Here is a 22513-nt window from a genome sequence, read left to right on the forward strand (position 1 = left end):
GATAAAGTTATATTTTTAAGTATGGGATTAAAATTCAAGTAGATATTATGCTGTAATACTGGAATAAATGTACTCCATCAGAACGAATTCATGGTATTTTAAAAATACGTGTATTTTCAGGCTCTTGCCATTGGAATAGTCTAATTCAACACCAGTACTAATAAAAAACAATGTAGTATGGGGGTGCCTGGGTGGGTCAGTTGGTTAAGCGTCAGACTTCGGCTCAGGTGGGTTCGAGCCCCACGATGGGCTCTGTGCTGACAGCTCAGAGTCTGGAGCCTGCATCGGATTCTGTGTCTCCCTCCCTCTCTGACCCTCCCCCACTAGCACTCTGTGTCTCTCTCTCTCTCAGAAATAAACATTAAAAAAAAAAAAAAAAAGAAATGCGTTAGCATCTCATAAGAGGGCCTATCACACTAAGAAACTGTAATGAATCACATTACATTGGTATTGTTTTTATAAGGAGGGAAACAAACACTGAAAAACTAATAGAATATGAAGGGATTAACTTGTTACAAAGAGTAAAATCCTCAAGTTTTCTATGATTTTCTTCTGTTTAGTAGTTACATAACATGATTTGATAGAAAATGACTTAATGACTATGTACAATATTTTTTGTCCATTACCAAAGAACAATGTAAGAGACTGTAATTTGATATGCCTCTAGATTTTGAAATGAAACAAAGAACTTTTTCTAGCTTCTAACCAAATCACAGACAAAAATCCAGACAAAAGAGAAGTCTTACAATATAGAGAACCAGAGCAAAGAAAATTATAGAAGAGTATACCTCACTGGCAGACATATTCTTTACTTGTTCTGGTTTCAGTTCTGGAAAATATAAGACAGCCACTTTAAGAAAAAGGTCTGTAAGTTTAAATTGCTGAAAAGCAAAACCAAGTAAAATGATCTAAAAGTACATGTTTGATATAAATTATTTGTATTAAAAGGAAGACACAAAATATTAAGCACAATTTATAAATGCTTAGAATAACATTCCTTCTTAGGAGTAACTGGGAGGCATTCAATTTCTTTGCATATTGCCTAGGAGTCATAAATTTTACCAATTTGAGATTGAACTTAAAAGATTCAACTTGTTGTTTACAAAGGCTTTAGGTTATTTTTTTTTAAGCCAACAGCTTTTGTCTGCTTCAGAATTAATAGCTAAAACATTCTGGAAAAAATACAAATGGTTTATATATTAGCTACTGTTTTGAGTCCACTATCTGAACAAGATTTTGTACCTCTGGCAGTAAGAGTTTGACTAGAATGCTTTGCCAGAATCTCAAAATATATTCTCAAGGTTATACTTATTTTGCTCCAAAGCAGCAATTCCGAGTCAGTACGCTGTCTCACTGCAGGAGATGTGTTCTAGAAGCTGCATGTTCCATGTTCTATTTTATTACCACAGCCAGCAATCTGAGTGCATAGTTAAGAGCATCACCCATCCACTGCCCATGCCGCCTGTGGAAAAGCAGCTGAGAATATCTAGTCTAAAGTGGTATCAGAATGGTATTTCAGAATCAACAAATAGGAATCAACACAAAGCAATTCCTCAAAAGATAACAAATAATAATACAAGTAAAAACTTCTCTTACACACTTTAATTTCAAGTGACAATCAGATTACTCAAGTTGAAAAAAGCCCCAAACCAGAAAAGAACATTTTCCCTTTATTTTTTTTTTTGCTTGCTTAAAAATGTTTTCTTTTCCTTTGGGTTTTCTGCTGGCGACCTACTATCAAGAAGTGAAACATATGACAGATGGTAATTTATCATGGTGAGCACTCCTTAACGTACAGAGCTGTCTAATCACTATGTTGTACACCTGAAACGAATATAATCTTGTATATTAACTATATTTCAATAAAAAAATTTTTAATTAAAAAAAAAAACTGAAACCTGTTGTTTATAATAGGGGTCATGGTCTAGTGACCCATGGACTGTCTTTGTATGGTCTGTGAGCTGAGAATGGTTTCACATTTTTGTTTTTTTATAAAAACAAACAAAAAGCAAAAAGAATATGCAATGGAGAGCCTATGTGGTCCCACAAGCCTAAAATATTTATCAGGCCCTTCACTGAAAAGTTTGTGGACACTCAGTCTAGAAACTACTTCATACCGGGGCACCAAGGTGGCTCAGTGGTTAAGTGTCTTGACTTTGGCTTGGGTCACAATCTCCCAGTTCATGAGTTCAAGTCCTACATTGAGCTCTGGGCTGACAGCTCAGCGCTCAGAGCCTGCTCTGGATTCTGTATCTCCCTCTCTCTCTCTGCCCCTCCCCCGCCTTGTGCTGTCTCCCTCTCTCCCGCTCTCTCTCTCAAGAATAAACATTAAAAAAAAATTAAAAAGAACAAACAAGAAAAAGAAACTACTTCATATCAAGTTTTCCAGCAGCTTCAATGCTTTCCTACTACTACTTAAAAAACACCTCTCAATAGGGCTTCCTAAACTTCGAAAGTGGTCTAATAAATAGGTCTAAATGTCTCAAGCTCTGTACACATACCTCGGATAGGACCCAGTGCTGCATCTTTTGCCAAAGCTGTTAGATCACTTCCTGAATATCCATCGGTCATTCTGAGAATGGGAAGGAAGAAAGAGCAAATGATTCTCATCTTTGCAGATTTAAAATCCTCCATGTAGAAAGAGTGTAAAATCTAGTTTGCCTCTGTCATCAAGCAGACAGCTACACACTTTGATTTTAAGGGCACAGAAAGGCCCACTTGCTGAAAACAAAGAAAACCATCTATGGCAGGCAAGTCTCCTTAGAATGAATGTCTCAAATTTTCATCATAAGAATCATTTCTTTACATTAAGGCATATTATATGTCCAGGAAGCTCCATTAGATTATAAATACATCCCCTGGAAAAGTAACAGCCATAAGCCATTGCTGGCCAACTGATACATAACCATTAATTATTGCTCTGTAAGTAAGTTAATGAAATGAATGTTTCTTTACCTTGACAAAGAACACTGCCAGTCAAGGTAGATTCCTTTTCTTTTTTTTAACTAAGAATATATATTTTTTAATTTTTCAAGTAAGCTCTGCACCTAACATGGGGCCTGAACTCACATCCCTGAGATAAAAAGTTGCATGCTCTACTGACTGAGCCAGCCAGGTGTCCAAGGTACATTTCTTTAAATATAGGACAGACAAGGTAAAGGACGGGTCTGGGGTAGAAGACATTGGCAAAAAGAGGCACACCTGAATGGGATGCCACAGTGGAGAGTCCTGGGCAGCCAAGAGATTATCAAAGGGAACTAAGAACTAGGGAGGGCAAAGGGGAAGAAGAAAATAAAACACGAAAAGAAAGCATTTACTTATCATGTACTATGTTAAATAACTATAGAGATCAAACATTATTAGCTGAATTCTTTACTGGAACAACAAAGAAGAACTTCACTATTTCCAAGTATTGAATTTATTCTTTCTTCATAGGTTATCTGGGACTCAGAGTATTTACTAAAATTACCAGCTATTCACATACTTCTTGAATATTTAAATTACTTTGTGAGATTTTTCAGAGACTAAAATTCAACAAGTGCACCTCCCATATTCAGTTTCTACTTAAGTACACCACTTAGAAGATGTAAAAGTTAAAAAAATTATGTGTAATACAAAGAACAAATTTATATGAGAATATTTGTGCTGGTGTGGGCAGAGATAAGTGTCTTAAAAATTTTTAAACTATTTTAATACCACTTATAAGTTTTAATAAATTTATAAAAAGCATGTACTACTATCAGATATTTAGGTCATGTCTTGTAGAGGATCTAGAAATTTAAATTTAGATACCATATCTAACAATGAGAGATAAGAAAAAACAAAGGAAGCAGAGGATGAGACGAGCAGTTTTCTGAAAAATAAATTACTCATTTCACACTTGAGTTTACTTTAAACAAAAAAGAAAAAGACTTCTTTATAAAAGAAAAAACTTTAAGATAGACCAAATCAAATTACTCACCTAGCAAGTTGTGCTAGTTCTTTTTGGGTCAATGGGCTTCCTTGTTTACATAATAGATTTTTAAGTAAAAGTAATCGTGTCTAAAAAGAAATATTAAAGAATTATCAGTCTCAAGAATTAGCTTAATGAAATATCCAAAAACTAGATTCAAATCCTGACCCTCATTTACGAGCTGAATGATCACACACAAATCGCTCTAGTTCTTAGAGCCTCGCTCATGTCTGTTAATTGGAGTTAAAACAACCATTTTTTCAGAGCTCTTAAGAGACTTAAAGATAAGCCAAATAAAGCACTAAGGAATTAGCTGCTGCTACTATCAAGGATGTTAAGGTCTGAGCTAGACAACCACAATTTTAAAAAAAAAACACTTTTCTCGAGGTATGAATTCATATAACACTAATCTCACCATTTTAAGTGTAACATTCAGTGACTTTTAATAAATATATAGTTTTGCAACCATACCATACTCCACTTTTAGAACATTTCTAACACCCCAAAAAGTTCAATCACGCCTATTTACACTTAGTTCCCACTCCCACCCACAGCCTCTGCAAACCATGGTTTCCTTTGTTTCTAGAAATTTGCCTTTTTTGGATATTTCATATAAATGGAATCATATGATAGGTTATATTTTACATCTGGTATCTTTCACTTAGTATGTTTTTGAGGTTTTTCCATATTACAGCATGTGTTAAGTATCTCAATCCTTTCATTGCTAAACAGTATTCCATTAAATGCATATACCATATTTGTTTATCCATTGTCTAATTGATGAACATTTTAGACTCCTTACAGTTCTTGGCTATTATTTATAATGGTGCTATAAAAATTCTTATATGTGTCTTTGTGTAGACATGTTTTCATGGAATTATAAGGTCTTATGGTAAGTTTACATTTATCTTTTTAAGAAATTGCCAAACCGATTTCCAATCTGGCTGTACCAATAATTGGAAGATCAATATTGTCAAGATGGTAGTCCTTGTTTCCATGTTAAAAAAAAAAAATTCAGACATAGATACATACCTCCTCGTTTGGCAAAGACACATATACCCGTTTGATGAAACGCCTAAAAAAAAGGATCCAAACAACTTCAGAAACATAGATTTGAATTTACAGGTAACTCCACTCAAGCAGCAAATGACAATAAAAAAGTTTTTTTTTTTTTTTTAATGTTTATTTATTTTTGAGACAGAGACAGAATGCGACTGGGGGAGGGGCAGCGAGGCAGGGAGGCACAGAATCTGAAGCAGGCTCCAGGCTCTGAGCTGTCAGTACAGAGCCTGACGCTAAACTCATGAGCTGTGAGATCATGACCCGAGCCGAAGTCAGACACTCAACCAACTGAACCACCCAGGCGCCCCAACAATAAAAAAGTTTTAAGTGTTATACTCAAGGTATCTGAATGCATTTTAGTAGTCATTAAAGTGAAGAGTTATTTTGAGTTACTTTTTTTTTTTTAAGACTTTATTTTTACATAATCTCTACACCCAACGTGGGGCTTGAACTCATAACCCCAAGATAAAGAGGCACACGACTAAGCCAGCCAGGTGCCCCTTGAGTTACTCTTTAAAACTCTCTAGATAATGTTTAAAATTCCCTAATTCACTATTGTCAAGTTCTCATATGTTTTTAATACAAACATATGAGAGCTATTAAAACAAAAAAATCTGATATGAGGAGCAGAATAGAGAGATCTCCACTGTCTTCTTGAAAGGGAAAACAATTAAAATCAACAAGGACCACAGAAACAGATATGCAAACTTCACTATCAACAAACTCAGGTAACATTTACACAACTAGAGTGTATGAAGAAGGGCTGCCTAGGGCAGTGAAAATTATACCGACGAAGGAGGGTACACATAGCATCTGTTGCTGGAGGTTCCAGACACGGCTATCAGAGCACAGAGTTTTCCAAAGGAAACAGAGCACACTCAGGAGGAATAAAGCCAACCTCCCCATATTTAAACAAGCATGTAAAGAACGGCTCTGCACATCATGTGAAACCTAGTCAGGCAGAAGCAGGGGAACTGCAAGGCAGGTGGGGCTGAACGAAGAAACTCAAAGACACATCATCTTTGTAAGAAAACATCAATCAGTCTGGCAAGATCACAAACTGTCTTGCGTGGACTAATCTTCATAAGGTACGGTTTGATTGTGACTCAGGGAGACTGCCTGATAGTCCAGTCTACTCATACGACAACTCAAGATACTTGCTCGGTAGCTCTCTTCCTAGAGTATCACTCCAAAACTAGGTTTGCCAAGAAAACTCCCCTTTATTCAAATAAAAATAGTAACCAAACAGGCAAAAGCACATGGCTATTCTTTTAAGTGCTAAAAAAAAAAAAGAGGGAAAAGGTTACAATAAATATAGAGAACATACACAAAAAGATTTTGCCATAGAGCAAATTAAATTTGTGACCAAGTAACTTTCTGTGAAATAAAATTATTTAATGAAAAAAAAAAGTTTTTACAAAACAAGAGCTCAATGAGATATAAGTGTCTCAAGACAATGACACACAAAAGCTCAAGGAAATAAGACAACAGAAGATGAAAAATGGGATTGCAGAGATCCGGAAAGCAATGAAAGCAAAGAAGAAAACCACCAAAGACACAGAGGTTACAATGGTAGCACAAAGAAGATCAGACACAAACTAAGTAGGAAATAAGGACAACAAACAAGAAGACAAACAAACAAAAAAAGACATTAAAGTTAAAAAGGACTAGAAAGGAAATTAAAGATAAGGAAGACAAAAAGAGGTAACATAATGCATAAATTGTGTGAAAGAAAAAAAAAACCAGAATAATGAATCAGGAAAAACAATTAAAGGTAGTATTCAAAATAACTTTCCTAAAACAAAAGAGATTCCTAACTCTCAATTTAAACAAACACCAAATCCCAGAAAAAATAAACACAGATCAACATCTTTTTCAAATAACTAGATTTCAATAGTTAAAAATTATATCCAATAAAAAGCAAAAATCAAGTTAATCCATAAATGTGAATAAAAAGCAGGCTGGCTTCAGACTTCTACACTGCAACATTTAATCCTAGAAACAATGGAGCAATGTAATAAATTCGTCAGGCCAAGAAAGGGAGGCCCAAGAATTTTATGCTGAGTCAAACCATCCTTCTAGTGGGAAGGGAATAAATTTGTTCAATCATACAAGAACACAGAACATAATTTCCATGAATCCTGCTTTTATTGGCTTTTCATGAAGCCAACTAAAAGAAAAGTAAGAATCAATTCTGGTGTTTTAAGATAATTTAATCCTAATCAGAAGAAATAAACAATTTGCCTGCAACCAAAGTGAAAACTAGTTTTCGTGGTATCATGTTGGCTCTGCCTTCAAAATCTTTAGTAGGTAACAAGAGGCCAAAGGATGAATACCAGGAGGGAAATAATTTGTCTTCAAATTGAGAGTGAAGGAAATAAGACACATGTGAGATGAACACAGGAGCAAATACACCTGTAATCGATGTGTGTTTCTACATAAATCCCCCTACCTGAGAACAGCCTCATCAAGCTCTTGTGGCCTGTTAGTTGCACCCATTACAAGCACTCTGTCATCTCCAGCAGATTGTACCTGTAAGACAAAAAAATTTTTCAGTACTTTTAGGTAAAGTAATAACAAAAATACGATAAAATCTGTATTTCTAATTTGAGTCATTTAATTTGAAAATATCTACACTAAGATGCTACCACCTTAAAAATACCATAATCAATACTTACACCATCAAATTCTATTAGAAATTCAGTTTTTAGACGTCTACTAGCATCATGTTCTCCTTCTCTTCTTTCACACAAAAGGCTATCAACTTCATCTAAAGGAAACAAAAGGATAAGACTTTAACTTAAAGCCACACAACACCAGTCATCTGAGATTAATCTAGTTTACTACTTAAGTTATTCATATTGTAGGTCCTGCACAATTCATTAGTCTTTAACTTTGCACTTCTTTAAAATGTGTTCCTTCTGAATACTCTCTTTCATTATACCTCTCAAACTTGGAGAAGGGAATTTCATAAATATTCAACTAACTTAGTTAGAAAACATTTTCTTACCTATAAAAATTATAGAAGGCTGAAGTTCTCGAGCCACAGCAAAAAGAGCTCTCACCAATTTCTCTCCTTCTCCCACCTAAAAACAAGGCATTATACACTGTAATACACATAAAATGCAACATTATTCCAGCTGTTTAAATTTCATGATTAAAAGTCTTACATCTAAGAATTTCCTTTCTTTGCAACCAAAGATTTGGTTTAAGGAATCGTGGGAGGAAGGTAGTAACCATCACTTATTAAAAAAAAAAAAAAAAAAAAAAAAAAAAAAAAAGACTATTATTTAATACAGTCTGATAAGTTTTTTGGGTTTTTTTTGGGTTTTTTTGGTGCTGAACCCTAGACTGGTCTGGTAAGTACTTTAAAAAATGAAATACATCTCTGCTTTGCTTGACCCTACATTCTTAAGACTTGAGAATGGAATAGCTATTAGGGGTATAACTAGTGAGAAGATGGAATATTAGGAGAGAGAAACAGACACTGTACATATTTCTTAAGCCCTTGGTTGTAGGGTATATTCATACAACCAGGTAAGTTGCAAAGTGCTCTACTAAACTAAACTTACTTAAATTAACTCTCACAATATCACTGTCAATAAGTATAAAAGTATTTCTAGATAGCCAAGGAGGTCTATGAACACCCCTTGCGACATTCCAGGGGATGAAATGCTATAATAAAACAATTCTATACATTAAAATCAACTCATGAAAGGGTCATGAGGTTTGGGGTAATCCACTGTAAAAACTCTTCTGTCCTCTAGGTGGCATCTATTTTTTTAATTGAAAATTTCATTAAAAAAAAGAATGGCCTCAGATTTAGAATCACAAAGCAAATATTCTGAAGGACCCCCATGAGAGATCACCTGCTGACAACATCAACACTTTATAAATGAGGCCTAAAAGTTTTCTTTTCTTAACACCAGCTCAGTACCCAACAGTTAAGTTGGAATCCCTATCTCCTAACTTCCAAGACAGTGTTTTCCATTATACTATGTGTATCATGTTGGGTACATCTACTTTAATAACAATTTCACTTATAAAATTTCACATAGAAAGTAAAATATAACTAAGAAAAGAGATATCATTTTACAGTTACTTTTAATTATTTTATAAAAATGAGAACTCAGCCAATACCTGATCTTGGATTTCTAGTCTTCAAAACTATAGGACAATAAATTTCTGTTGTGTTTATGGTACTTTGTTACACAGCCCCAGCAAATTAAAACAGTATTTGAGAGCACAATCCTAACTTCAAAAGAGCCTAACTTTGTCTTTTGAAGAGTGATTAATGTCCATCAGAGCTAAATAATAGATATAAAACTCAAAAGTATTTTTTGTGTAATGTTATTACCGTTTATACTTAGTAACATCTAGACAGCAACATAAAATATGACAATACTGGAAAAAGAACACTCACATATTTTGAAGTTAAACTTGCAGCACTTATATTGAAGAAGGTTGCATTGGATTCTGCAGCTACTGCTTTAGCCTTAAAAATCACAAGGGCAAAACATTATATTAGTTCAATATCTTCCTTAACAAAGAACCACATTTGAGGGGCGCCTGGGTGGCTCAGTTAGTTAAGCATCCAACTTCAGCTCAGGTCATGATCTCATGGCTTGTGGGTTTGAGCCCCACGTCAGACTCTACGCTGACAGCTTGGAGCCTCTTTGGATTCTATCTCTCTGTCTCTCTCTGCCCCTCCCCGACTCGTGTTGTCTGTCTGTCTCTCTCTCAAATGAACATTAAAAAAATTTTTTTAAATAAAAGAACATTTGATCAACTTAAACACTAAAAAAGACTTTCCAAAAATATAAAATATTACATGATTCCTGATATGTGGCAATCAGTGTGTTTCTTCTCAGCAATGAAGAAAAAGTCTAGGAAGAGCTATGCTTCTTTCCATTCTCCCTATTTTTTCTAAGGGAGATGGATAAGGAGTGGTTAAAAAAAAGGGTGTTAATTCCCTTCTTAGTTATAGAAAGATAACTGGTTGGGGAAAGAGAAACAGCTAAACTCTTTTCCTCTTTACTTTTCCCCTCTAAAAGAGCTATACAGGAGAAAGAGGTATCCAGATCCCAGTAAAACCTTGGGCAAAAGGATACTGGAAAAAAAAAATGTTGTATGTAAATTATACTTCAATAAAAAAAGAAAGTGTGTTATCCTGATTATTTATTTATTTTGAAAGTTTTTATTTATTTTGAGAGAGAGAGGGGGGGGTAGGGGCAGAGAGAGAGAGGAGAGAGGGGGAATCCCAAGCAGACTCCACACAGCCAGCTGGGAGCCTGACATGGGGCTCAAACTCACAAACCGTTGAGACCACGACCTGAGCCAAAATCAACAGTCAGACGCTTAACAGACTGAGCCGACGCTTAACAGACTGAGCCACCTGGGCACCCACTCTGCTGAATATTTAAATAAAGCCGTTAAAATAGGAAGAAAAAAAAAAAATCAAGGGCTAGGAAGATACAGAATATAGTAAGGTAAGCTTTTCTGAGGTAAAAGTGTTATTATTTAACTTGGGAAAATAATGAAAACTACACTTAAATTTAACCACTCCAAAACATACTACTGAAGAGAACATAATGTGTTTTTCCATCTACTTCTTCATTGAAAACATGTTTAAAAACTTAGGAGAAGGGGCGCCTGGGTGGCTCAGTTGGTTAAGCGTCCGACTTCGGCTCAGGTCATGATCTCACAGTCCGTGAGTTCGAGCCCCGCGTCAGGCTCTGTGCTGACCGCTAAGAGCCTGGAGCCTGTTTCCGATTCTGTGTCTCCCTCTCTCTCTAACCTCCCCCGTTCACGCTCTGTCTCTGTCTCAAAAATAAATAAACGTTAAAAAAAAAGAACTTAAAAAAAAAAAAAACTTAGGAGAAGTATATTATAACAAAAAGCAAATCATAAAAATAACTCAGAGGTTGTGCACGCTTCGGCAGCACACATACTAAAAAATAACTCAGAGGCAATATAAACTTTTTTTCATAACATTATCTCTAATTATCTAAACAGAACATTCAAATTCTAAAAGAATTCTTACCAGCATTGTTTTTCCATTTCCAGGTGGACCAAAGAGTAACAATCCTCTGGCAGGAGCTCTAAGCCCTGTGAACAACTAAAATCATATACTTTAGTTGACAACTATGATTCTGGAGACACTTTTTTTCCCAAACATTTTAAGTCTGTCATCTGAAAAGCATCATTTTGGGGACGTTTGGGGGTGCAGTTGGTTCAGCATCTGACTTCGGCTCAAGTCATGATCGCATGGTTCGTGGGTTCGAGCCCTGCATAGGGATATGTGAACAGCTCAGAGCCTGGAGCCTGCTTCAGATTCTTTGTCTTTCTCTCTCTCTGCCCCTCCCCCACTTGCACTCTGTCTCTCTCTCTCAAAAATAATTGTTAAAAATAAAAAAAAAAGCATTTTTCCGTAGCATCCTCCTAAACAGAACTCCTCAGAGCTCTAAAGAGAACACATATAATCAATAAATTGGTGTAATTATTAAAAACAGAAGAAAACAAAATTTTTAAGAATCTCGTTGAAAATTAAAGCAAATTGGTTAAACAAGACATAATGAACACATACGCTTCTCTACTTCCTTTGGAAATCTCACCAAAATAACAGATGAAAAAAGAAGATATAAATCTTCAAAATAAAGAGAACACGAAAGGAAAAAACAGAAGATACAAAAATTTTTGTAGAGAGAGAACGGACAAAGTGTGGTAAATTATTTTGCAGAGGTGATGGAGCTAAAACCTAAGTGCCTGATTGTAAAGGGATACCTAGATACCAGCAGTGAGTGGAAGTGAACAAAAACCCTGGAAAACGTCAGGACGTGGAAGTATGATGTATCAGAGAAAGCAGGAGGAAGGTGGACAGCCACAGAGGAACTGCTTGAAAGTTTGTATGAGGAACAACTAAACTGAGGTGCCCACCCCCCCCCACCAAGATCACCAAGATCCAAGTACTCCTCTTTCACAAACAAAGGAGGCAAAAATTTTGTTCTTTAGAGATATTAAACCTGAGTCTCCAGACTCAAAGACATCAGGCATGGCAAAGAGTCAAGTGTGAAGCACGAGACTGATATCACTTTGCTTAATAGTGAAAGAGTATGTATTTTTAAGTTGAACTGTATGAAATGGCTAATACTTAACAAAATTTTTTTTTTATTGTTTATATATTTTTGAGAGAGAGAGAGAGAGAGAGAGCACGAGTCATGGAGGGGCAGAGAGAGAAGGGGACAAAGGATCTGGCAGATATTCAACTTTCAAAAAAGTATTTATTTTGGGGGCACCTGGGTGGCTCAGTCGGTTGAGCGTCTGACTTCGGTTCGGTTCATGATCTTGTGGTTCATGAGTTTGAGCCCCACTTCGGATTCTGTGCTGACAGCTCAGAGCCTGGAGCCTGCTTCAGATTCTGTGTCTCCCTCTCTCTCTGCCCCTCCCCTGCTCATGCTCTGTCTCTCTCAAAAATAAGTATTAAAAAAAAATGATTACAATACTACAATACTATAATCCATGTAGTTGCAAATGGCAAGATTTCATTCTTTTTGATTGCCGAGGAATACTCCATTGTATGTATACACACACACACACACACACACACACACACACACACACACACCCACACACCCACACACCCACACACCACATCTTTATCCATCAATGGACATTTGGGTTCTTTCCATATTTTGGTTATTGTTGATAGTGCTGCTATAAACATGGGGGTGCATGTGCCTCTTCGAAACAGCACACCTGTATCCCCTGGATAAATACCTAGTCGTGCAACTGCTGGGTCGCAAGGTAGTTCTATTTTTAATTTTTTGAGGAACCTCCATACTGTTTTCCAGAGCGGCTACACCAGTTTGCATTCCCACCAGCAGTGCAAAAGAGATCCTCTTTCTCCGCATCCTTGCCAACATCTGTTGTTGCCTCAGTTGTCAATGTTAACCATTCTGACAGGTTTGAGGTGGTATCTCATTGTGGTGTCGATTTGTATTTCCCTGATGACAAGTGATGTTAAGCATTTTTTCATGTGTTGGTTGGCCATCTGGATGGCTTCTTTGGAGAAGTGTCTATTCACATCTTTTGCCCATTTCTTCACTGGATTGGTTTTTGGGTGTTGAGTTTAAGAAGCTCTTTATAGATTTTGGATACTAACCCTTTATCTGATATGTAATTTGCAAATATCTTCTCCCATTCTGTCGGTTGCCTTTTAGTTTTGCTGATTGTTTCCTTCACTGTGCAGAAGCTCTTTATTTTGATGAGGTCCCAATAGTTCATTTTTGCTTTGTTTCCCTTGCCTCAGGAAACGTGTTTAGTAAGAAGTTGCTGCAGCTAAGATCTAAGAGGTTTTGCCTGCTTTCTCCTCAAGGATATTGATGGCTTCCTGTCTTCCATTTAGGTCTTTCATCTATTTTGAGTTTATTTTTGTGTATGGTGTAAGAAAGTGATCCAGGTTCATTTTTCTGCATGTCGCTGTCCAGTTTTCCCAACACCATTTGCTGAAGAGACTGTCTTGATTCCATTGGATATTCTTTCCTGCTTTGTCAAAGGTTAGTTGGCCATATGTCTGTGAGTCCATTTCTGGGTTTTCTATTCTGTTCCACTGATCTGAGTGTCTGTTTTCATGTCAATACCATACTGTCTTGATGATTACAGCTTTTTTCCTTTAATTTTCTTTTTAACATTTATTTAATTTTGAGAGACAGAGAGAGACAGAGTATGAGCAGGGGAGGGGCAGAGAGAGAGGGAGACACAGAATTCGAAGCAGACTGCAGGCTGTGAGCTGTCAGCAGAGAGCCCGACGCGGTGCCAAAACTCACAAATCGTGAGATCATGACCTGAGCGGAAGTCGGATGCTCAACCGACTGAGCTACCCAGGCGCCCCGATGATTACAGCTTTGTAATTCTACTTGATGTCCAGGATTGTGATGCCTCCAGCTTTAGTTTTCTTTTTCAAGATTGCTTTGGCTATTTGGGTCTTTTCTGGTTCCATACAAATTTTAGGATTGTTTGTTCTAGCTCTGTGAAGAATGTTGGTGTTATTTTGATAGGTATTGCATTGAATATGTAGATTGCTTTGGGGAGTACTGACATTTTAACAATATTTGTTCTTCTTATCCAGGAGCATGGAATATTTTTCCATTTTTTTTTGTCTTCTTCAATTTCTTTCATTAGCTTTCTAATGTTTTCAGTGTATAGGTTTTTCACCTCTTTGGTTATATTTATTCCTAGGTATTTTACAGTTATGCCCACATTTTAACTGGGTCATTTATTTTCTTACTGTGCAGTTTTAAAAGTTCTTTGTATATATTTGGATACCAGTCCTTTATCATGTAATATATTTTGCAAAGATCTTCTCCTGGTCTGTGGCTTGTCTTCTCATTCTCTTAACATCTTTCACAGAAAAGTTTTTAATTTTAATTAAGTTCAACTTACCAATTTTTCTTTTAAGGATCGTGCTTTTGGTGTTATATCTAATATGCTATCCTCAAACCAAAAGATCACCTAGATTTTTTTCCTATATTATCTTCTAGGAGTTTTACAGTTAGGTTTGCCTTTCACATTTAGGTCTGTAACCAATTTGAATTAATTTTTATGAAAGGTGGGAAAGTACAGTTCTAGAATTATTTTTCACATGGATGCCTATTTGTTCCAGCACCATTTGTGGAAAACACCATAGTTTCTCCATCAAATTGCTTTTGTGCCTTTGCCAACTGATGATATTTGTGTCTCTTGTGTTTCTGGGCTCTCTAGTCTGTTCTACTGATCTATTTGTCTATTCTTTTGCCAAAGACACACTATCTTGATTACTGTGGCATTTTTTTTTTTGTTTTTAACATTTTCTGGTTTTACTTTGATATAACAGACATAACGCTAAGTTAAACGTGTACGGTATGATTTGATACATACATATATTGAACAATATTTACCAAAATAAGGTTAGTTAACACATCCTTCACTTCACACAATTATCATTTTTTTGTTGTTGTTACAATGAGAACCAACAAACAGATACATAATCATAAATACAGAGAACAAACAGGTGGTTGCCAGAGGGGAAGGAGTTGAGGGGTGAGCAAAACTGGTGAAGGGAATTAAGAGGTACAAGCTTCCAGTTTTAAAATAAGTCACAGGGATGAAAACACAGCATGGGGACTTTAGAAAGTTCTACTGTAGTAACATCGTATGGTGACAGATGATAACCATATTTATCATAGTGAGCACGACTTAATGTACAGAGTTGTCAATGTTGTACACCTGAAACTGAAATAACATGGTATCTCAACTCTACTTTGACAGAAAATAGTTCTTCAAACTTCATAATTTTATCTTAACTTCCCTTGTCTGCAGTATGATTTGTCTAATTTTAAATTCCTCTTCCCTCGATATAAAAATTATTTTGTTACCTACTTTTCCCTCTGAATGTTAAAAATAGATTGGTTATTAGGAACCATTATAGTCATTCTCCTCTAATAACCAGTCAACATCAATTGCTAATGTTTTTTTTTTTTTTTAATTTTTTTTTTTTTAACGTTTATTTTTGAGACAGAGAGACAGAGCATCAACGGGGGAGGGTCAGAGAGAGAGAGACACAGAATCTGAAACAGGCTCCAGGCTCTGAGCTGTCAGCACAGAGCCCCGACGCGGGGCTCGAACTCACGGACTGCGAGATCATGACCTCAGCCGAAGTCGGCCGCTTAACCGACTGAGCCACCCAGGCGCCCCTGTTTTTTTCTTTTTAAAAACATCAAATAAATTATATGAATTATATGAATTTATCAGTCTAGCATAGCTCACACATTTCTTTACTGCTAGTATGGATTCAGTAATGAATGATGCTACAGGAAAATGATAATATAAAGTGCTTACCTCAGGCCTTAGAGAAGGAAGAATAACAATTTCTTGCAAGGCTTGTTTTGCCAACTCTTGTCCAGCTATATCATCAAATTTAACAGCTGTTCCACTAAGAAAGAGAATTACAGTTAGCTCCACAACAAAATATGCTTCAGTTACTACCATATGAAATAAAGTTATTTTTTGAAATAGTTATTTTTATGTTAACTGTGAAATTATAATTAAATCAGTAAAACAATGGTTTTCTGCATTTACTGTAACTGAAAACATAAAAATTAAATAAGTATATTAGACAAGATACTTTATTTTTTTAAGTTTATTTGAGAGACAGACAGACACACACACACACACACATGGAGAGAGAGAATCCCAAGCAGACTCCGTGCTGTCAGCATGGAGCCCAATGTGGGGCCTGAACTCACAAACTGTGAGATCATAACCCGGGATGAAATCAAGAGTCAGTCGCTTAACAGACCAAGGCTTCCAGGTGCTCCTAGACAAGATATTTGTTATCTATTTTACTTATATTAAATAAATAAATTCAAAACTAAAACCATTAAATGAAACACTTTAGATGGCAAAACTTACTTGTCCACAATTTCGTTCATTATAAGGTTAGCAAGGTTGCTGTCCACATTCCTAAAATTCTTCAAGTCTTTCTTTTTGCGAACAGCAGTTGTAGGGGTAGAAGGTTTATTTGTTCTGTTTGTTTTTGGTGTACTCTTAAAGGACACAAAATTATAATGTAAAAATACAAACAACAGTTTCACAAGTAAATTAACCTCAAAGTTCACAGAATTAAAAGCTTAACAATAGGAAAAAGGATATAAAAAACCCAAAACTGTGTATTTACTCCAAGGCAAAATGGTATTAACTACAGAACTACATTTGGCATGAAGTGGGCTTACGAGAGGATTTAATCCAGAAAGATTTAGATACCATAAAATAAAAAGACCCTATGATAATTTTGATTATTGTTAGAATTCTAACAAAACTCTGTGGTTAATGTTATAAAACATGTACATATATTTAAACAACTGAGTAACAAATTTAAAACGAACTCCATAGCATTATATAAAACAGACTGGATAAGCAGTTTACAAAACAATACCGAATTAGGTCCAAAGGGAGTTAAAGTAAGATTTACTTTTTAATAGCAAGTTGTCCTTACAGATTTTTTTCTTGTAGATTAAAAAAAAAAATTACATTCCACTTTGTATAAACTTATCAATGCTTTAAGATATTATAAAGTATTTGTTATTATCTTAAGCAAGCAATTAAAGTTACCATCTCCAAATACCTTATGAGTTCCAGCTGCAGGACCAGGTCCCTGTCTCACTCCAGAAACCATGGATAAACCACTACAACTAGGTGCTCTGTGGTGGCCTGAAAGACCTGTGGATCCAGTTTTCATAACTGTTTTTGAACGAGGCAGTGAATTACTAGTGTGTGTCAAGGGATCTTTTCTTTTCGGAACAGCTCCACTTTCTATCAAAGAAAAAGTACAATCATCATGGATAGAAAACTGCGGCTAAACATTATAAAATAAAGATGGGTACAAATTTGCAAAACTAAGCTAAATACTATTTTTTTTTACATTAGCAATATTTCAAAATAAGATTTCAATTAGACTATCTACTAGGGTGGTCATGGGGTTATCACTTGGTGGACAAGATTATGGGTATTTAGGTTTTTCCTTTTCCTGATGTATAATAGTCTTATAAGGAATATTTATTTGTAATAAGAAGAACCACATTTATTTGTGGGGACAGGAGGAGGACATAAGAAGATTACCCAAAATTGCTGAATATTTAAAAAACAAAATGCAATAAAGGCATTAAAGTTATGTTGTAGAAGAAGTGGGGGGGGGGGGGGGGGGGAACACTGCATTACCTTGTTCCAAACTTTCAAGACTATAAAATAGTATGAAAGTCCACAGTCTGTGCCCACCAAAGGAAATAATCAATTAATTTAATATCAATCAATTTTTAATTTAAAGGGTACAAAGATGTGGTTTTATATGCTGAGTATTCTATGTGCTGTATATATGTAAATAAACACACATAAAACATTTTCAATTAAGCTTAAAAGGTTACCTGACCTACCTATATTTCACTTCTACATACATTACAGGCTTTCAAATGTTCAAATCTTACTACTTCTAATATTTTTATATACTCCCTAACAAACATCAGTTTATTAGTAACAATGTTTACAGTAAAGACAAATGTTAAATCAGTGAGCAAATTAGAACAGCCTAAAGAAAAGACAAAAACCTTATTTTTGTGTTTTTCATCAAATCCCTCTAAGTGTTTTAAGGAAACTCAAAGGAAGAGAATGTTAGAGTAGAGAAAGGTGATCAAGAGGTTCTTCCAGTAAATAAATGTAAAGTTCTGAACCATATGTTCAAAGAACTAGTGGATAGTGACCCTAAAGGACAAAGCAGGAAAGCAATCTAGAAAGGGGGAAAATAATAAGGAAAGCAAAGGTGTGAAAAAAGAGCAAAATCTGCTCTTATTGTCACAAACTGAACAAAGCAATGTTTACTTTCATAAAATTTAAGTCCTGGACATGAAACTAATACTGAAAAAGTCACCAATAAAACTAGCCAAGATGTCCCAGAACTTAGGAAATGAGTATCTGTCCCCCACCCCAAAATAAAAAAGCATGTGAGATAAGATAAAAATTCATTTCAGAGGGAAAAAAGGAGAGGGAGGGGTGCCTGAGTGGCTCATTCAGTTAAGCGTCTGACTCTTGATTTTGGCTCAGGTCATGATCTCTCAGTTTGTGAGTTTGAGCCTTGTGTCAGGCTCTGCGCTAAAAATGCAGAGCCTGCTTGACATTCTCTCTCTCCGTGTCTCTCTGCCCCTCCCCTACTCAAGTTCTTTCTCTCTCTCTCAAAATAAATACACATTAAAAAAAAAAAAGAGTGGAGAAGAATTTCTTCAGACAGTAAACATACAGTCCTAAGATTGTAAGTGAATAGAAATTTCCACAAGGAACTAAGAGAACAGACAGCAGACTTTTCATAAAAAATAGCAAAAGTTTAGTAGGCAACAGAATAGGTAGGTTCAAAACACGGTAGCAAGAAAAAAGTGTTAACCTATTATCATTTAAAAAAAATTTTTTTTAAGTTTATTTTTGAGAGAGAGAGAGAGAGAGACAGTACGAGCAGGGGAGGAGCAGAGAAAGAGGGAGACACAGAATCCAAAGCAGGCTCCAGACTCTGAGCTGTCACCCAGACCCCAATGCAGGGGTCAAACTCACTAGCGGTGAGATCATGACCTGAGCCGAAGTCAGACACTTAACCAACTGAGCCACCCAGGCATCCCAGGATTACTATCTTTCTTTACAAGCCTTTCAGTATTTCTTTTCTAATCAACCTTTTGAGGTATAATCTATGAGTCATAAATTGCATCCATTTAAAATGTAGAATTTGATTGAGTTTATAAAGATATAAAGATGACAGGATGCCTGGGTGGCTCAGTAGGTTAAGCATCCAACTCTTGATTTTTGCTCAGGTCATGAGCTCATGGGTGGTGGGACTAACCCCTGCCTCAGGCTCTGTGCTGGCTGTGGAGGCTGTTTGGGATTCTCTCTCTACCTTTATCTCTGCTCTTCCCCCTCTCACACTTTCCCTCTCAAAATAAATGTTAAAAAAAAAAAAAAAAAGATGAAATAGCCACTAAAATCAAGATACAAAATGTTTCCATCCTACCCAAAAGTTTCTTTGTACTCATTTACACTGCATCCCTTATTGCCCCTGGCCCTACACAAACACTCATATGCTTTCTGACAATGTTGGGGGTCACCTGATTTAGTAGTTTCTATTGATCTAGGATCAAGATCATTGAATCTCTCATATGACATCTCCAATATGCTGTTGAGGTTATCTAGTAATTTTTTTTTTTATTTTAGCGAGTATACTTTTCAACTTTAGAATTTCCATTATCTTTATTGTATAGTATGTTATGTGCTAAGATCACAGGTTTGCTAACTGATGCCGTATTTTTTTTTATTAAAAAAAATTTTTTTTTAACGTTTATTTATTTTTGAGACAGAGAGAGAGAGCATGAATGGGGGAGGGTCAGAGAGAGAGGGAGACACAGAATCGGAAACAGGCTCCAGGCTCTGAGCTGTCAGCACAGAGCCCGATGTGGGGCTCGAACCCACAAACTGCGAGATCGTGACCTGAGCTGAAGTCGGACACTTAGCCAACTGAGCCACCCAGGTACCCCCTGATGCCGTATTTTAACTCTTTGAACACATTTAATAATAGCTGCTGGTAAGTCTTTGCTACATCAACAACTGGGCCCATTCAAGAGTCAATTTCTATTGACTGATTCTTTTCTTACAAAAAAATTTTTTTAATGTTTATTTATTTTGGAGAGAGAGAAAGTGTGAGCAGGGGAGAGGCAGAGAGAGGGAGGCCCAGAATCTGAAGCAGGCTCCAGGCTCTGAGCTGTCAGCACAGAGCCCAACGTGGGGCTCAAACTCACAAACTGTGAGATCATGACCTGAGTTGAAGCTGGACACTTAACCGACTGAGGCACCCGTGACTGATTCTTTTTTTTTTTTTTTTTTTTTTTTAATTTTTTAATGTTTGTTTATTTTGAGGGAGAGACAGAGCACAAGCAGGGGAGGGTCAGAGAGAGAGGGAGACACAGAATCCAAAGCAGGCTCCAGGCTCTGCGCTGTCAGAACAGCGCAGCCTGACGTGGGGCTCAAACTCAAGAACCGCGAGATCATGACCTGAGCCGAAGTCAGCTGCTCAACTGACTGAGGCACCCAGGCGCCCCTGATTCTTTTCTTAAGTAACGGTCACACTTTCTTATTTCTTTGCATGTCTGGAAATTCTAAGTTGAAAACTGGACACTATAGATAACACACTGAAGTAATACGTAGACTTTGGCATAACTATTTCCTAAGAGAGATGAAATAACTCATCCATGTGAAACATCACAGAATATTCCAGGAGTGTGTGACACTCGTAAAATAGGCCTGAGTAAGCAAGTTCATTGACTAGGACTCAATGGGTATCAAATACCAGTGCTGCATTAATTAGCTGTGCACTTGGTAAATACCTCCATCAAGAAAACAGGATAAAACAGATCACTATGGGAGGGGGGATGGACTAAATGGGTAAGGGGCACTAAGGAATCTACTGCTGAAATCATTGTTGCACTATATGCTAACGAATTTGGGTGTAAATCTTAAAAAATAAAAATAAATACATAAATAAATAAATATAAAAACTGATCACTAGGGATTTGAAATAAGATGGTTTGATTTTTTAACATAGGTATCAGGAAGAGAAAGTTGCTTTTTTGTTTTGTTTTGGGTTTCTTGCATGGCAGAAAAATACAATGGGATCTCACATGTGAAATCAAGTAGAAGAGAAGCAAGAAAACAAGGGAAAGGCATACCAGCTCTTCAGGGCTAGAAAATCTTGCTGTTTACATTGGAGGATTATTAGGATCTCAAATTTATATCTTAGAAACTTAATTATTTATATGTGGTAAATTCTTACATTTCTTGGTTTTTAAAAAAGTTCCTTATGAAAACGTCAGCTCTTCATAGCTGGGCGGAGAGAAACGGGCAAAATATTTATTTCTATATTAGAAATGGTGTGTTTTATTTATTTATTAAAAAAAATTTTTTTTAACGTTTATTTATTTTTGAGACAGAGAGAGACAGAGCATGAACAGGGGAGGGTCAGAGAGAGGGAGACACAGAATCTGAAACAGGCTCCAGGCTCTGAGCTGTCAGCACAGAGCCCGACGAGGGGCTCGAACTCACGGACCGCGAGATCATGACCTGAGCCGAAGTCGGATGCTTAACCAACTGAGCCACCCAGGCGCCCCTAGAAATGGTGTTTTAAATCATGTACAGGAAGGGGGCACCTGGGTGGCTCAGTTGATTAAGAGTCTGACTTCGGCTCGGTCATGATCTTGCGGTTCGTGAGTTTAAGCCCTGCATTGGGCTCCGTGCTGACAGCTCGGAGCCTGGAGCCTGCTTCAGCTTCTGTGTCTCCCTCTCTCTCTGCCCCTCCCCTGCTTGCACTATGCCTCTCTCTCTCAAAAATAAATAAACCTTAAATATTATTTTTTTAAATCATGTACAGGGAGGATAAGGAATACAGCCAGTCACAAGGGGCTCTGTACTAGAAGACCAAACCAAAATGAGAACTCCATAAGAGAGAAGTAAAGCCAGAAGGGAAAGATTTGATGACCTATTGTCTCCAGTCCACTTACCTTAATTCTTCTTAATTCAAGTCTTGAAGGTTTGTATTATGTATGAATAAAGAAGACAGTTGTCTTATAGTCTAAACTAAGGTTTTTCTGCTACAAATTGAACAAAGCAATGTTTACTTTCATAAAATTTAAGCCCTGTACATGAAACTAATGCTGAAAAAGTCACCAATAAAACTAGCCAAGATGTCAGAGAACTTAGGAATGAAGATCTGCTGTAAGCTTCTGTAGGAGTTGATACCCCAAAGTTCGTGGAAAACAAATTTAACCCATAGTTAATAATAGTATTCTAATGTTTCCCCTTACTATGTGAACTCAGCTTCAAATTTTTCCTAAGGTACTATGTTAAAACGTTCATGCATAGTAATTAAAATTGTAATTAAATATG

The 22513-nt window shown here is 36.4% G+C and overlaps 1 protein-coding gene across 4 annotated transcripts in view; it reads right to left on the reverse strand.

The window, feature by feature from the left end:
• The window catches only part of SPAST (spastin), a 51761-nt gene that overhangs the window by 3764 nt on the left and 25484 nt on the right, over window positions 1-22513 (reverse strand). For all 4 annotated transcript variants that reach the window (XM_045054713.1, XM_011281135.4, XM_019827706.3 and 1 more), the window contains 12 exons: window positions 17175-17362; window positions 16463-16596; window positions 15890-15983; window positions 11058-11132; window positions 9438-9509; window positions 8025-8100; window positions 7693-7784; window positions 7467-7546; window positions 4985-5027; window positions 3962-4041; window positions 2502-2572; window positions 789-829 (listed from right to left, as the gene is read on the reverse strand). In XM_045054713.1, coding sequence (XP_044910648.1) covers window positions 789-829; window positions 2502-2572; window positions 3962-4041; window positions 4985-5027; window positions 7467-7546; window positions 7693-7784; window positions 8025-8100; window positions 9438-9509; window positions 11058-11132; window positions 15890-15983; window positions 16463-16596; window positions 17175-17362 — 1046 coding nt within the window. The remainder of the gene's footprint in view (window positions 1-788; window positions 830-2501; window positions 2573-3961; window positions 4042-4984; window positions 5028-7466; window positions 7547-7692; window positions 7785-8024; window positions 8101-9437; window positions 9510-11057; window positions 11133-15889; window positions 15984-16462; window positions 16597-17174; window positions 17363-22513) is intronic.

The sequence above is a fragment of the Felis catus genome, chromosome A3 (genome assembly GCF_018350175.1).
Source record: "Felis catus isolate Fca126 chromosome A3, F.catus_Fca126_mat1.0, whole genome shotgun sequence".
Classification (NCBI taxonomy): Eukaryota; Metazoa; Chordata; class Mammalia; order Carnivora; family Felidae; genus Felis; species Felis catus.